Source organism: Manacus candei, unplaced genomic scaffold, assembly GCF_025592945.1.
Source record: "Manacus candei isolate 608988 ecotype Guabito, Panama unplaced genomic scaffold, ASM2559294v1 h1tg000005l, whole genome shotgun sequence".
Lineage (NCBI taxonomy): Eukaryota > Metazoa > Chordata > Aves > Passeriformes > Pipridae > Manacus > Manacus candei.
The window spans coordinates 25150266-25164999 of NW_026138053.1; the positions used below are offsets into that span (position 1 = coordinate 25150266).

At 44.2% G+C, this 14734-nt stretch overlaps 1 protein-coding gene across 3 annotated transcripts in view; it reads left to right on the forward strand.

The window, feature by feature from the left end:
- Positions 1 to 14734, forward strand: part of COP1 (COP1 E3 ubiquitin ligase) — a 123571-nt gene that overhangs the window by 80181 nt on the left and 28656 nt on the right. For all 3 annotated transcript variants that reach the window (XR_007905620.1, XM_051794157.1, XM_051794171.1), the window contains exons 16-18: positions 6373 to 6490; positions 10369 to 10493; positions 11592 to 11752. Coding sequence is in view for 2 of the 3 variants with exons in the window: in XM_051794157.1 (XP_051650117.1) it covers positions 6373 to 6490; positions 10369 to 10493; positions 11592 to 11752 (404 nt within the window). In the remaining variant the exon portion in view is untranslated. The remainder of the gene's footprint in view (positions 1 to 6372; positions 6491 to 10368; positions 10494 to 11591; positions 11753 to 14734) is intronic.

A 14734-nucleotide genomic window follows, 5' to 3' on the forward strand; every position in this document is an offset into this window, starting at 1 on the left:
TGGACTGGCTGGATTCCAGAGGTCCCATCCAACCTACAGTATTCCATGACTTTCAGGGCCCTGGAGCAAAAATGGATTTCTAACAGAAATTGCATTCTATGCAGGATTAAGTTTCAGTTTGAGCTTCCCCATACTTAAATCCTGAGTTGTCTTTTTACCAGCCTTTGATATCACTGCCTTGGCAGGGAGGCTCCTACACAGGTATGTGGAAGATCCACTGAAGAGGTTCCACTTTCTCATTAATAGCCTCTTAGTGAGTCTCTGAGTAACTGCAGCTTGGGACGTGACTTTTGTAGGTCTCCTCTCAAATTAAAGGAAATGTTTTCAAGCATTTAATTTTCAAGGTCCAGGTTCTGATAGCAGCTGTCTGTCTTTTCTCAGGTGTTTGAGAAAGCAGCACTTGTTTACATGGCCCTTGTTCAGGTTTCTCTAAGGACCAAAGCATCTAATGTGCCAAGTCATCTTCAGTGCACTCTATTGCAGAACAGTGATTTGAGTTTATTTTTAAATCAGGATGTTTTTCCCTTTTATCTCCTTCCTCTTTCTCCTCCTTAAGAGAAGAAGAAAAGTTGTTTGTTTTTTTTTTTGTCCTGGTGAAAACTGAAGTTTCATGTGAGCCTCCTGATTCTGTTTCCATTTTTAGTCCAGCCAAAGACTTTACCTCAGAGGATTCCTTTTTTTACAGCAAGAAATCACACTGAGCCTGGCTGAGAAAGAGACTTTTGGTTAACCCCTCTTGATGTTAGAGTTCTTTTGTTCTACTGCTTGTTTATCCATGTTCAACAAATATTGAAGATGACTTGTCCCCTCTTGTATGACATACCACTTAGGGGAATAACAATGGGTACTCTTCCTTTTCACCCAGAGACACTCAGAACAAGCTTTGATTTGAACCACTGGACTCTGGACACTTGAAGGCATAAGGATGTGATTATATTTTCCTGCTAAGCAAGTTGCCTGGATACAATTCTAGGTAGCTCTGAAAGCTTCATTCTGTCTACTCAGTGTGCTGAGTGATCTTGCTTACACTTGGTATACAAAGGAGAAATAAGTGAAAGATCAATTTTTACAGGTAGATGTTTAAATATAAATAATTGGATTTCAGCTAACCCCTTCAATGTTTATTGAGTGATGCAGGCTTCCTTCAGGATCTCTGAAATAACTTTTTTAACCATTGAAAGTAAAAAATGAAATGCTACAAAATCGTGCTTCTCGTCTTTCATTCAGATGAAAGGCATTTTGTGGGCTTGTTTTATACCCATTTATTTTGTTGCTCTTTTGGTTTCTCCAGGATAATCTAATTGATGGTGAGCAGAGGTATCTTGCACCAAATTTGCTCTGGCTCTGTCTTGTTAAACAAGTCATTTAAATACACCCCTCAGACTATAAATGTCTCCTACTCTTACTTCTGATGTACAGTTTCGTGGACAAAAACAAGGCAGCTTCGATCCAAGCTTGGAGTTCATATAGAGGAAAACAAATAGATGAAGATGAGGGAACCATAAGCTGAGAATTACTCATGAATTACTAGATGCAGCAAATCAGATCATCATGGTCAGAGAAGCACAAGAGAAACATTAAAGATTAGGCTCCAGCCTGGGCTTCTGTTTTAGTAAAACATCTGTAGCATGAGTGTGCAGGACTGCAGGCTGTAGCCAGAGCATTAATGTATGAAATTATTTTGACCTTTAAGTTTGATATTGAAGATCTATTTTATTTTTTTTAAAGAAGTCCAAAATGTGCTTTGATCACAAAACACTTCCACCAGACTACTTAAATAACATCTGTCTGCCTACCCCAACAGCTTTGGGTTTTGAATACAGGCATCTTGTCTGTAATAGTCATCTGCTGTATAACAATGAGCACCACTTATATTTTCAAGTCTAGAAGGACTGAAAAACCCAAGTAATGTAAATTACTTATTTTGTTAATGGATCGATAATCTAAATATTGAACAGTTGAAAAAAGTGCATTTTTAAGTGATTGAAATAAGAAAAATGGGCATTGATTCTCCAGCAATTTAGTTTTCCAGAGGAGAGCCACAGAACCTTTGTATGCGGCTCTTGGGGCTTTCTAGTTGTTACATCCTTTGAATATAAAACTGTTGCATTGCAGGTAAATTTTTGGTTTGCTGTCCTTGGCTTCATGTCCCTTCGAGTAAGTGGTTCTTGGTCAAGAAAAGCCTTGAGGGGTCTTGTGAATTAGCTTATGCTGGTTCATGTTCGTGGTGAAGGTGGGGGAAGCACATGACCTGGAAGATGAATGTTACCTGGAATTGCTGGGTACCTGGAGAGCTGGATTGCTCTGCTCTCTGCTTTCTGTGTGCTGGTACTCAGGGAAAGGTAGAACTGCTGCTGGGTGATGCTCTGACCTAACCTGTGCTGCTCTTTGTGGAGCTGCTGCTCATCAGCACCCGGTAAGAGCTTCACAATAGGGGGTGTTGAACCCAAAGCCCGCTTGTAACAGCTTTTTTTCTGAATTTTATTAACAAATCTAAGTGTAAGAAAAATCCCTTTTGGACAAAACAGACTGTCCTTTTTTTATTTTGTTTAAGCAACTAAAATCCAAGATCAATTCTGTTTTTCTAAACAATTCTGAGGTTACTCAAGGTGCTGCTGGCTCCATTAGCAATTCCCAGCTCTTTTTTTAAGAAACATTCTTAAACCTGATTTCCTGTGACTATGTGATCACATCATCAGTTCATTTGCTGCATCCCCACCCCTGCAACCGAGCTGAATCCAAGAACTGAGACTGAGGAGGTGCTGATCTCTTCACCTTGTTCATCACAAACCCATCCCTCTCTTTCGCCCTGTTCCTGCCGGCTGGAGCCTTGTGAATTTATGAGCTGCTGAGCAGTGAGGGATGCCATCCTTTGCTGACACGGGTTATATTTGCTGAAGAGGTGGCGAGAGCTCTCGGAAGTTTGGAGAAGTCTGAATTCTTGATGAGTTGTCACTAGATGGCTCAAAGGTGAAGGCAGCCGGCATCTTAAGGGAAGTAAACTGAGCGTTCTGGAAAAGCCCTATTTAAAAACTCAGGCTTGTGGTCAGGCACCTCTCAGCAGCAGTGGCAGAGCTTAGCTGCCCTTTTTGCCTTCTGGGATCACTTAAAAATATATCTATATAAAAAAGAAAATACGACCTGCCAGCAAACATTTGAATTCAGAAGGTGCAACAGCAGAATTCTGTCGTGCTCAGCTTCTGCAGTGATGTTGAGCTAGATGAGAATTGCTCTGGAGTGTTTAATTTGTTATGGTATAATATACATGTTCTTTCTTGTTATTTCATAAATATTTAAATTAAGCCTGAATGCAGAACAAAAGGGATCTGTTGCTGCCCAAGGGTTGGGCATGAGGCTTTTCACTTGCAGTTGTCAATTCCAAGATGAAATTGTTCTAAGTGAGTTTTCTGGTCGGGGTGAGAACTGTAGAGCCAAAAAAAAAATTGCAGAAGTACGATTTTAATGCTAATTTTGAGGAGCAAACAAGGAGCAAATATTCCTGTGTAAATTACCCCTGTGTTGCTGGTTTTGCAGTGGAGTACACTCCATGATCTGCCAGGGATGCCAAGGGTAGGAGCCAGTGGTGGGATGCTGGATGAGCTTACAGGCTCTTGTGGAGTTCAGAAAGTGTTTGATTCCCTTCATTGCCCATTCCATTTTTCTTTTCATTATTTCCTCCATTCCATTTCCTTACCTTCAGCTGAGAATAGTTAATTCTCTGAGCTTTCCAGAGCACCCTGCTGCCTCACCTCAGACGTCCTGGTGTGCCAGGGATGCTGCCCATCCCAGACAATTTCAGCTCATCCAACCCCACCAGGCAAAGCTGCCGCTGGGGTACCTGGGAGTTGTATTTTTCTCATTTAACTTCACTTTTGGGCTCTTTGCTTCCTCAGCAGATGGCATTTTTATCATGTTTTTGCAAAGTCCATATGGCCTACAAGAGAGAGTCTCTCTCTTGATTGTAAAACATGACCACCTGTTCTGATTTTAATGAATGCAGTGAGCATCCGTCTTCATATATCTACTTAAAAATAGCTGCTTCAATTGAATTTAAAAAAAAAAACCAAACCAAAACTCAATTGGGCACCAACACTTCGTCTGCCGAAATAATCAATTAATAATTAAGTGGCTAATTTTAGAACCCACTGGCCTTGCCCATTCCCTCGGACTCGTGGTGATGAGAGCAGACAGTGATTGATTGCCCTGCCGATGCCGAGAGGCTCACGCGGGGCCGGGGCCAGATGCCGGCGGGCTTCGAGCTGTTTATTGGGATATTTAGAAGGTGAATGCAACTTCGTGGCTCTGCACTGCAAATGGGCTTGTCTTCCCTGCTGCTGCTCTCTCCTCTCTGCGTTGCTCACACGCAGCCATCCGCAGGTACCCCTTTCCCTGCCACCTTCTGAAGGATAAAATCTGGTGCTTAAAAAGATGCCCTAATGATGGGCCAGCTGGAGAGGACGTGGAAACTGTAAGCAAAAATAGACTTGAAAGGCTTATCCACTAACTGGCTCTTAATAGAAAGCCCTGCTAGAATCATTGTGCTCATTAAAATAACAATTGCCAGTTAACTGTTTCACAGCTCCCACAGGTCTGCTGTATGGATGAGAAACTATGGAGTTTTTTGGCTCGAGCTTTCAGAGAAATAGAAGGGACCAAGATGCCCAAATCTTGTTAGAGGAGTGTTAATGCTGAATTCAAAGTCCCTTTGAAAAGTAACTCCTTATTCAATAAGCCTGATGTGACATCATCTTGCTCTACAGCTAATTAAAGTACCCAAATGGTAGGAGCACACTGGGATTTTGGTTGATTAGTGTTTTTCAGAGGTTAAATATTTCAGAGGTGAAAGACACAGGAGCTGTTTGAAAGAATGTTTTGGGGAAAGAGTGCTGGTTTTCCACACAGAGGCGTAGTTTGGCAGTGTAAGTGGTGTAGAAAACTTGACTTGGTGCAGCTGCTTGGAGCATCTGCTCTTACACCTTGAGGAGGGACAGAGCCAGAAATCCTTCCCAGATAAGTGTCTGAGCCTGTCATATGCAAGAGAGTAAGGTGCTAGAAGCAGTGAGAGGGGAAGGCAACTTGCCTGCTCACCTTGTTTTACTGAAGGTGTTCCTGACACCTTTCCCCCACCCTACCATAGCCACCAATTAGCCCCTTACTGGGGGGAGAAGCTCCCCTTGCTGGTCTGGTGGTGGTTGCTGTCGCCTGATCGATGTTAATCCAGTTATCTCTCAAACCACATGGGATTTTGAGACAGCAGCTCTCAGCTGTACAAACACCTCGCTTTGAAATGCTGTGCAAATAAAAAACCAACCGTAGTTATTGGCATTTAAATTCGTTTCTATGTAATCTTTGTGATAAACTTCCACTGGTGGAGTGTTATTTCAGTGGGAGGAGGGTCAGAGCAGTTTTCAGCTGATGTCTTGGTATCTACCAGTTGCTTGGTAAGAATGGTGTCCAACTTGGCTTCCTTGTGTGTGTGTGGCCTTCCCTCCCTGTACATCCAGAATAGCAAGGGATAATTAAATGAAATTCAACATTAAAGGCTGAAAGTTGCAAAGGGAGAAGTGTATTAACCTCATTGAGCTGGAAAGAGCACTGGGAGGGTGTTTGGGGCCTGGATCTCAGGGGGCTTTATCTTCTTATTTTTCTGTTTTCTTGGGAATTGACATTTAATTGTGCAGAAAAGAAAATGTATCACTAATTCTGCTGTGATCCCTATTATGTAGTTGTGGCACTGTGGAATATCTGTGAATTAAATCTTAAGAAGAACTGGAATTTAGTCTGTTCCCTCAGTAGCAGAAATGCAAATTTTTTCTTGATTGGTAATAAAGTCGAAGAAGAGAAGCAAAAAACAAAACTATGAAGGTTATCCATCTAGAGCAAGTATGACAAATTTAATCCCTTTTTTCCACAATCCAATTAAAGTAGCAGACTGAGTTTTCAGCCTTGAGTTCTCCAACAGTTTTCCAAGAGGGGACAGCTTGAGGAAGGAGAAGGGGGCGCTGGGAATTAGCAATGGCAATTGGAGTGGTTGGGCAGGGAACCAAGAAGGCAGGAGGGAGAAATGAGAGTCCTTTTAGCTGCTGCCTTGAACATGTGTCCCGTGGGGGTTGCAGGAGGCCACACATGCAGGTGAATGCACTTCTTCCCCTCACTGACTCTGTGAAAGGCTGCGTGGACCCTTCTGGCCTGAATTTTGGGGCTGTTTCAAGCCTTCTTAAACAGTCCTTTGCTGTAGTGCAGACTGTTCATCTGAGACAAGGCTTGGAGTGAGACGTGGAAACCGCAGGCGGGATTTTATTGTGAATATTAGAGGTCCCGTGCACCCTTCCCAACTGAGGAAATGTTTCCCTTTTTCTTCCTCATCCCCAGATCACTGTGTTCACTACTACGACCTTCGCAACACTAAGCAGCCCATCATGGTGTTCAAAGGGCATCGCAAGGCAGTGTCCTACGCCAAATTCGTGAGCGGGGAAGAAATCGTCTCTGCGTAAGTACTGCCTTCTGTGGGGGCTAAAAACTTGGTAGCCCTTGCTTTGAGACGCTCTTTGGGGTCCCTGAGCGAGTTCACCTGCGTGGGTGGGTGCTCTCACTGGCTGCCGTGCTGTTGGCAGGCAGCTGTGCTTTTCTCCAAGACAAAAATAGAAACTCATTCCTGGTGTCACTTGGCTCTGCTCTGTCTTGTGGAGCTAAAATGCTTAAGAGGAATATGAAGGCAACTAGATGTGACTCCTGTCTGCCAACCCTGACTTTGGGAAGCTGCAGGTGGACTCTCCTCTTGCTGTGTGGGCTGAGGATGCTCCTGAGCAGAACTCTGCTATAGAGAAGGCTGCTGGCAGAACCCTGGGGACAATAATCTGCAGTAAAACGCAGCTGATGAGTGACAGAAGCGAGCAAATGGTACTACTATGTCTTTCAGCCACAGCCTGAAAGCAACTCCAGTAGGACTGACTGTTTGATCTGTTCTCTGGTAATTTATTATCTGCTCTGTGGAGGCCCTTTTTAGGATAATATTTAGGTTAGAAAGTAAACAGGGAGAAGCTGTGTTTTGTGGTCCTAATGGCATGTAGCTTTTCAGCCAGGGCAGACCATAGGTCTGCTGTGGAGGCCCTGAGGAGCAATATTCTCCAGCTTCTGTTCACTTACATGGCCACGTGTCTGCTACAAAGCCAGATGTGGCTGCCTCAGTTCTAGGTGGGCTTTCAATCACATGATCTGACAGACACACTTATTCCTACACGGTGAAAGGCTGGAATAACTTGGCTGCCAGCCTCTTCAGCAAACCAGAGGTGAGCCCCTCTTACCCAGTGAGGAAGGTGCAAGAGGCTTTGGGGGGCTGCAGGGGGATCTTTGATCTTAACACCCTCGTGTATAACACCTGAGGGCAGCAGGGATGGATCACAGGGGTGGATCTAGTCCCAGGAAGTAACCCTGTTGCCTTGTACTAGTGATTATCCAGCTTGACTCTATCCTGTGTTTTCACACAGTTTGCCCTAGAAGCCTGGAGATGAAACAGAGTATTTTAAGGTGTATTCAGGCTGCTAGGGAGTTACTCTGAGCTGTGAGATGAAAGATTCCCCAGTGACTTCTGGTACTGTTTATATTTAATCAGCTCTTCTCTTCTTATTTCCATTAATGTTATAACTCTATAAGGCTGCAAATTTATATCTAGAACACAGAGAAAATTAAATTTAATGCTTTGAACCAAATCTGTGTAAGAGAAAGTGTTTAATAGAAGCAGGAGGAGGCTGGGAAAGTTTTACAACCATAATGAAGTGGAGCATCATTTGTGGGATGTTTTAGGACAGAATGGCCCTGTCCTGCTTAGGCCAACCTTCTCAGAAAGCTTATCCTGAAGTTCTGAGAGGCATATCGATAGAGCTGTCAGACTTGGACAGGCAACAACGGGATGAGGGGACTAACTGAAAGGTTCACCTACCTTTTCCTGTGTGAACAGGGAGAAATGTCAGAGCAGATTATTTTTCCTGTCTTTCTTTCACAAACCGAGGAGAGGAGACAGCAGTAGTGGCTCTCAAAAATCAAGCGCTGATTTCTGTTAAGAAAAAATTATATGTATATTCAGATTCTCTAGATTTCTAGCTAAAACTGTTTTATGGGTTGCATTGATTTACTTTGCCTTGTAGGGTTAGGTTTTGACCTCAAGAGTGTTCAGAACTGCCTGGTATTTAGCATAACACATTGATTGCAGTGCTGATTTACAGAGAGACAGATTTAACAGAGCAGCACATCCATGATGTTTTTTTGGAGAGGGTATGAAACCAGAAGAGCAGTGTAACACCAGCAGGATCAATGGCCTTTTCCTCTTATCCTTGCAGTCCAAGGGTGGATAACTTTCTTCTTTCGTGGCATGCTCATCCTAAGCAATGCAAATGTGGCTAGAGCTTGATGGGAACTTGTTAACAGTAAAAAAAGATTCCATTAGTAATGGACTTAAGTGTTTTTATTTTAATGAAGAGACCTAGAATGTATGCCACTAAAATATAGAGGTTAAGTGCCTATATATCTGAGGTCTTGCTGATGGGTTAGCTAATAGCAGCAGCTGTCACAGGAATCTGACAGCTTGCTGCTTTACCCTGCCTGCAGAAAACTTTAGTTTCCAGGCAACTCTGAAGCTTTTAAAAGCAGCATTTTGAAAATACAACTGTCCTAATAGGACAGAGGGCACCTCCATGTACTTGTGGGCCAAAAAAGCAGCAGTATGCACCTCTTTGCCCTCCCTGAGCTATGCTGCTCCTGTAATGGTAAGGACAATGGAAGGAAGAGTGAGCAGCAGTGTAGGGCAGGGTCAGACCTGGAACAAGCATCAGGCAGAGGAGTTGAATGCTCTTTTTTCAGGCCTCCCCACTTGAGACCTGGGGTAAAGAATGCACTCCTGCTTAAGTCACCGTATTACAGATAAAATTCATGCCTCCATTCTGATCTGACCTCATACTATTATTACAAATGACTAACAAATCTTGCTGCAGCTCCCTTATCGCTCCTTTGTCATTCCAGCTGTCATTGAGGACTGAGATAAGGTTTTTGCAGGATAGCACAAGGTGCATCTCTTCTCTTTTGTGCTATATTTTTAGGTAAATGGGACACTGGTGCAGGGCTAATGTCTTACGTCATTGGTAATATTTGATGGATATTGGGTGGCTTGTTTTTTTTTCCTTTCAGCTCTAAATACTCAGAAAGCAGCAAGGTTGTGTGGCACGACCTGCATGAGGGGAGCATTGCCTGCTTCCCCTCCCTCCCACCCAGGAGGTTGACAGGTCCTGCTCCCAATCTCTTTCAAATTTAAGATCAGAACAGCACTAACCCTCTTCTCAAAAAGGTTTCATGGGGCTCCAGTTCCACCACATCACCATTTGTTCCCCAACTGTGGAACGTATTGTAAGTCAGTGAGTGCCAGACTATCAGAACCATATATCAAAATGTAATCAATGATTGCTAGAGAAAAATGCCTGTGAAGTGAGAGATGTTCATGTCCCCTCAGCTTTAAGGGAACAAATTAATCCTATATCTCCTGGAAACATGGGTTCTTCCTGTTTAAGTTGAGCTCTGCCTGGCAGAGGAGGCCACCTCCATCTCCCTTCTTTTTGCCAAAGACAAAATGTTTGCTCACAGGAAACAAAAACATTTTGAAGGCAGGTATGTTTGCATGCAGGGAAACCACAGAAAACAACAATGTTTATTTAATCCCAACAGATTTTTCATACTTTGAATAGTAATATTTAGCTTTGCTGCTGAGGTGAAAAAAGCAGAAACTTGAGGTGTGTATCCCTGCAGTCTCAATTACACATGAGAAAACCAGATCAATTTAATGCTGACAGCAATTCTGAGCCCCCAGGTTTTTCTGTGCTGCTGCTTGGTATTGGGCAAGAGGAGGAAAACATGCTTCAGGGCAGCTGGAGATGGAGGAGACTGCTTCCTACCCGAGTTATGGAAAGATATGAATGAAGTTGCAGCCAGCACAGAGAAGGGAACAGATTTTATTCATGCTGTAAAGGTTTAAAAAAATCAGTAAATTCAGTGTGTCCTGGATCTGTGAGGATCTGGAGGAGGCAGTGATGGCCCAAAGGCCATACAGTTCAGTGGAGGGCTCTGCAACTGAAGGGAGAAAGGGAGAGTAATACTTCAGGGAAGTTTTTATTCAAACATGTAATGCATTTTGACAGGCTTTTAAAATAATGTGATACCTTTCTGAGCTCAAGCTGAGCTGCATGTGATTGAAAGTGGGATAAATGTCCTGGAGTGCACTAAGGCTTCCTACGTTTACATTGCAAGTAGGGTGTTAAGGAGCAGTGTGGCAAGGGAGGAGTTCCTGCCGTATGGCAGCGGGGTAACTTTAGGAATTGTTTTCAGGTCAACAGACAGTCAGCTGAAGCTGTGGAACGTAGGGAAGCCTCACTGCTTGCGCTCCTTCAAGGGTCACATCAACGAGAAGAACTTCGTAGGGCTTGCGTCCAACGGAGACTACATTGCCTGTGGTGAGTAGAGCAGCCCTCCCGACGTGCTAATGGGGTTCCTCGGAGCTGGGGCCCTTCCAGTTCCAAAACACACCAGCACTTGTGCTATGTAGCTGCGTGGGCTTTTTAATAAGAGTATTATTCTGAACTTCCACCCTCCTTCCCTTACCAGGGAATAGCATAAGCAGCCCTGTCCTAAGGGGGTCTATAGTTGGTTTTTTTCCGTTTCAGATGAGTTGTTTGTGTATGATGATTCAGACCTGCTTGTCATCAAAATCAACCACTAATGTAATTGCTGTTGATATGACTTAGGTCTTTCAAGCTTAACAACTGGCACATCCTCCTGCATCACCAGTAGCCTGGGCCACAAGAGAGTCCTGTGCTTGTCACTTAGTGCAACGTTCTGCGTGCTGAAGCAGTAGCAAACAGCTCCTTAGAAGACTGAATCATCAGTTACCCCGTTGACTGTTCCTGTCCTTTCCCTGCTTAAGTTGATCTGTGGAAGCTGTGTAAATGCACAGCTTTTTTTGGTGGGAAAGCAGTGACAGGCTGATAGCTGTGGGACGAGCAGGACAGCTGTGCCAGCACTGAAGGGAGGACCTTACTTAGCTTGCGTGTTCTCTGATTTCTGTGCAGCTTGCAAGGCAGGAATCAGGATGGATTTCTAAATAAAGCCTGCACAGACTAGTCTTTCTTGCTTAAACCTCCACAGACCAAACTGTCATACTTGATTATGGCAGGCAGAACTTTGACAGTGCTACCTGCCTTTGAGCTGTGACACCGAGCGGGCTGGGTGCAGCGGTGTTTCACGTGGTAGCATAGATGCTCTGCTCAGAATGCCCTGAGGAAGTTTATGGGGGGGTTGTCAGGATCCTGTAGGTTTTGCAAGTGTGCTGCATACTGCAATTGTCTTATAATAAAACCTGGTCCTGTTATTAAACGTGGTGGAAGTTTGCTGTGGAGCACTCCCAGCTGTCAGGGCACCACAAGCGGGATGATAACTACAAGGAGGAAATGTCTGATCTTGTCTTAAGCAATGGAAGAGCTAAGAACCCTTATTTCTGTTCCTGCTACCAGAACCGAATCTTGTATATTTTATTTTTTTTTATTTATTTCTAGGAAGCGAAAATAATTCCCTGTACTTATACTATAAGGGCCTCTCAAAGACACTGCTGACATTCAAGTTTGATACAGTCAAAAGTGTCCTGGACAAGGACCGGAAAGAAGATGACACAAATGAGTTTGTGAGCGCCGTGTGCTGGAGGGCACTACCAGATGGGGTAAGCTTTCTGCTAGGGTGCAGAAGGAATGCCTCCTGCTTCCTCACAAAACAACATTGCTGAGGGTTTGACTGGTATTTTCACTTGGTATTTTCCCATTTATGGGAAAACTATGGGTATTGCAGATCAGTGTGAGAACATGAATATCTGCGGGGTAACTGAAATGCTGGGGGAGAAGGGACTGCTGTGCTCTTAACTCTTCCACCTGGGTGTTTGAATTCCTCTACATGGCATCTGAAATCTCAAAAGCATCATAGGATTTCTGGCACTCACATGTAGGGTTTTTTGGGTACATTAGTGGGGTTTTTGTTGCTTTAGTGATGGCAGCTGCAGATACTCACTGTGGAGCCTTGTCTCAATGTTCCTGTGTCTGTCTGGGATTGCTCAGGGGAACACAACCCCCGTGTTTAGATGAGTAGATAAGTAAAGGAGGTGAACCCAGGCTGCAGCCACCTCAGTGACTGTTCCAGTGACACTTAATTCAAATCCATAGCATGTGTCCTAATGCTGCAGGCAGGCCTGACACAGCTTTTGTGAGTCTGGCCTTTCGGCACAGGGCTGCTCTGGAGGACAAAATGCTGCTTTTGAATTCAGAGTGCTCTTGAAAAGCTTGCATTAAAAAACAATGAGCAAGTAACCCTTCTATGTACAAGGGTTTGCAGATCAGATACTTAATGTGCTTGTTGGGAAGGGGAGGAAAGGACCTCATCTTAAATGCAGTCTCACAAGTAGCTGAAGTGGAATGTTGCCTAACTGATGTCCTGAGATGTTGCATTCACAAAGACGGGGCTTGGGAGAGGCAAGGTCTACCAATCTGTTTCTGTATGAAGGAACTACCCCCACAACTGTCATTCAGTTGTCACTGACATAAACTCACTTCAGATAGACACTTCTGAATCAAAACAAAGATAAACCCACATGCCTGGAACTGCCCTTTGTGTGTAAAAATACGAAGTGGGCTGTTGTGGTTCGAACGGTAGGCATGAGGCTCGGTGCTGTAGGGTCACCATCTTCTTTCTGGCTGGGGATTTAGGAGGGTGTGGTGTACACAGGTGTCATGTCTCAGATGAAGAGTGGCTGTTGTAAGTTGTGTAATTCATCTTTCTGCTGGATGGAAATGTGATGTGGGAACCTGGGTGTCCAGAAATGCCCTTCCCTGAACTGCCTTCACTGCAGTGCTTGGGTCGTCCTGCCCACTGCCCTCCTGGGCAGCTCTTCTACAGGGATTAACAGTGATGTCCCACTCCTGGAGTTATTTCTGATACCATGCCCTTAGCAGTCTTTTCTCTGATAAATATGCTTTACTCTGATAGACCTTCAAACTTCTGAGCAGTCACCAAGAGGCTGTCAAGCAATTATTCATAACCAGTATGAAAAATACTGTACAAAAATGTAATAGTTAAATCAGGCCCATCAAGATTGCACCAAATAATAGTCAGGCTTCACTCCATTAATTCAGAATCCACTGCCGTTCTTATCTTTTTTGCTATCATTCCTCTGCTTTTCCCTGGGCTGCTTCTAAATGAGCCTATTTCTCCCATGGCAGCCCCAGTACCTGGCTCTGGTTTGTAAAGAGAGCAGCAAAAAGCTGCCTGTGCTTGGAGAGCTGCTGGCTGAATAGTTTTTACCTCTGCCTGTGGTGCATGCCATGCTGCTCTACACGCCGAGCAAGCAGCCTCACTTGCTTCTGCTGAGAGGCCCTAATTCTTTCTTCACCATATCTCCAGACAAGAAGGACTTCTCACTGATCCAGCTGCACATTCCTCTTCCCTCTTGTACCAGCATAGCGATCCTCTTCTGGCCTAATTGAGCCTTTGCTCATGTTCTTAGGAAATTAAATTACTGCACAGCCAAAGGTCAGTTATGTCCACGAAGTTTCGCTCCAGTGATGAAACTCTTCTACTCTACATTTCAATAATGTTTCTCCAATTTGGCATGATTTTTTTTCACATGAGCTTCATATATACAGGCTTCCCTAAAAGCTGACATATGGTTTTTTTTTTCTAAACCCAAGAAGGCCTGTGCCTCGCAGTGCTGTCAGCATCTGTGGGGTTTGGGGAACCCACAGCTTATTCCTGCCTTAATTTGCAGACTTTGATCCTGGATGAGTCACTCTGCCTTAGTTTCCTAATTATAAGAGTCACCACACCTCCCTGTCACCGCTGGCGGTGATCCCGCCTGCTCTGCTGTGCGTGAGGCAGTTCCAGCCCAGCAGCCCTGTGAGCCTTGGGAAACCTGCCCCAGACCCACAGGGAGCACAGTGAGTAAGCTTTGTGCTGCTGTGGGCACACTCTTCTCTGTGCCTTGCTGGGTTGGTTCCGAGCACCTCCCTCGTCTCCGTTCCACGGTCACTGGGCAGCAGCTTCTGTTTGCTGCCGAGGCTGTTCCTGAGGGGGGGGTAAGGCAGGCACTTCCCTGAGGCACTCACTGCTGGAGCAGGCACTGTTTCCTTACAGTGTTGCTCTCAAGGATTGTTCTTTAATTAACCTTTGGAGATGAGATGAGTAAGTTTCAGATCTGTCAGTTATCTGGGGAAGCATGAGTACATGTACTCCTTCACTTCGTGCACTTAAGTGCAGAATCTCAGATCCTAATTAAAACTTAACTAAAACTTTCAGATGAAATGTCATTGATTCTTTCTTAAATCTATTTTTATGTAATTCAGGCTTTTACTTCCTCCTGAGCCAGAGTCAAGCTGTGCCAGCAGCCCTTGCCAGAACCCATATTTTTATTTCTTTCCCTTCTGTGTTGCTTTTCCTTTGCTTACAAAGATGCAGAGACCTTTTTGCAGGAACTGTCACCTTTCCAGCTGCAGAGGTCCAGCCAGCACCTTCTTTCTACCTATATCAAAGCCATTACAAGGGAGAGAAATTATTCTTCCTAAGTGCTTATTAGCATTTTGCACCAGGATTACTCACTTTTCAACTCTTAAAAATGTTTAGAAATAAGCACTAGCTTGTAGGCTAATAATTTTGTTAGACT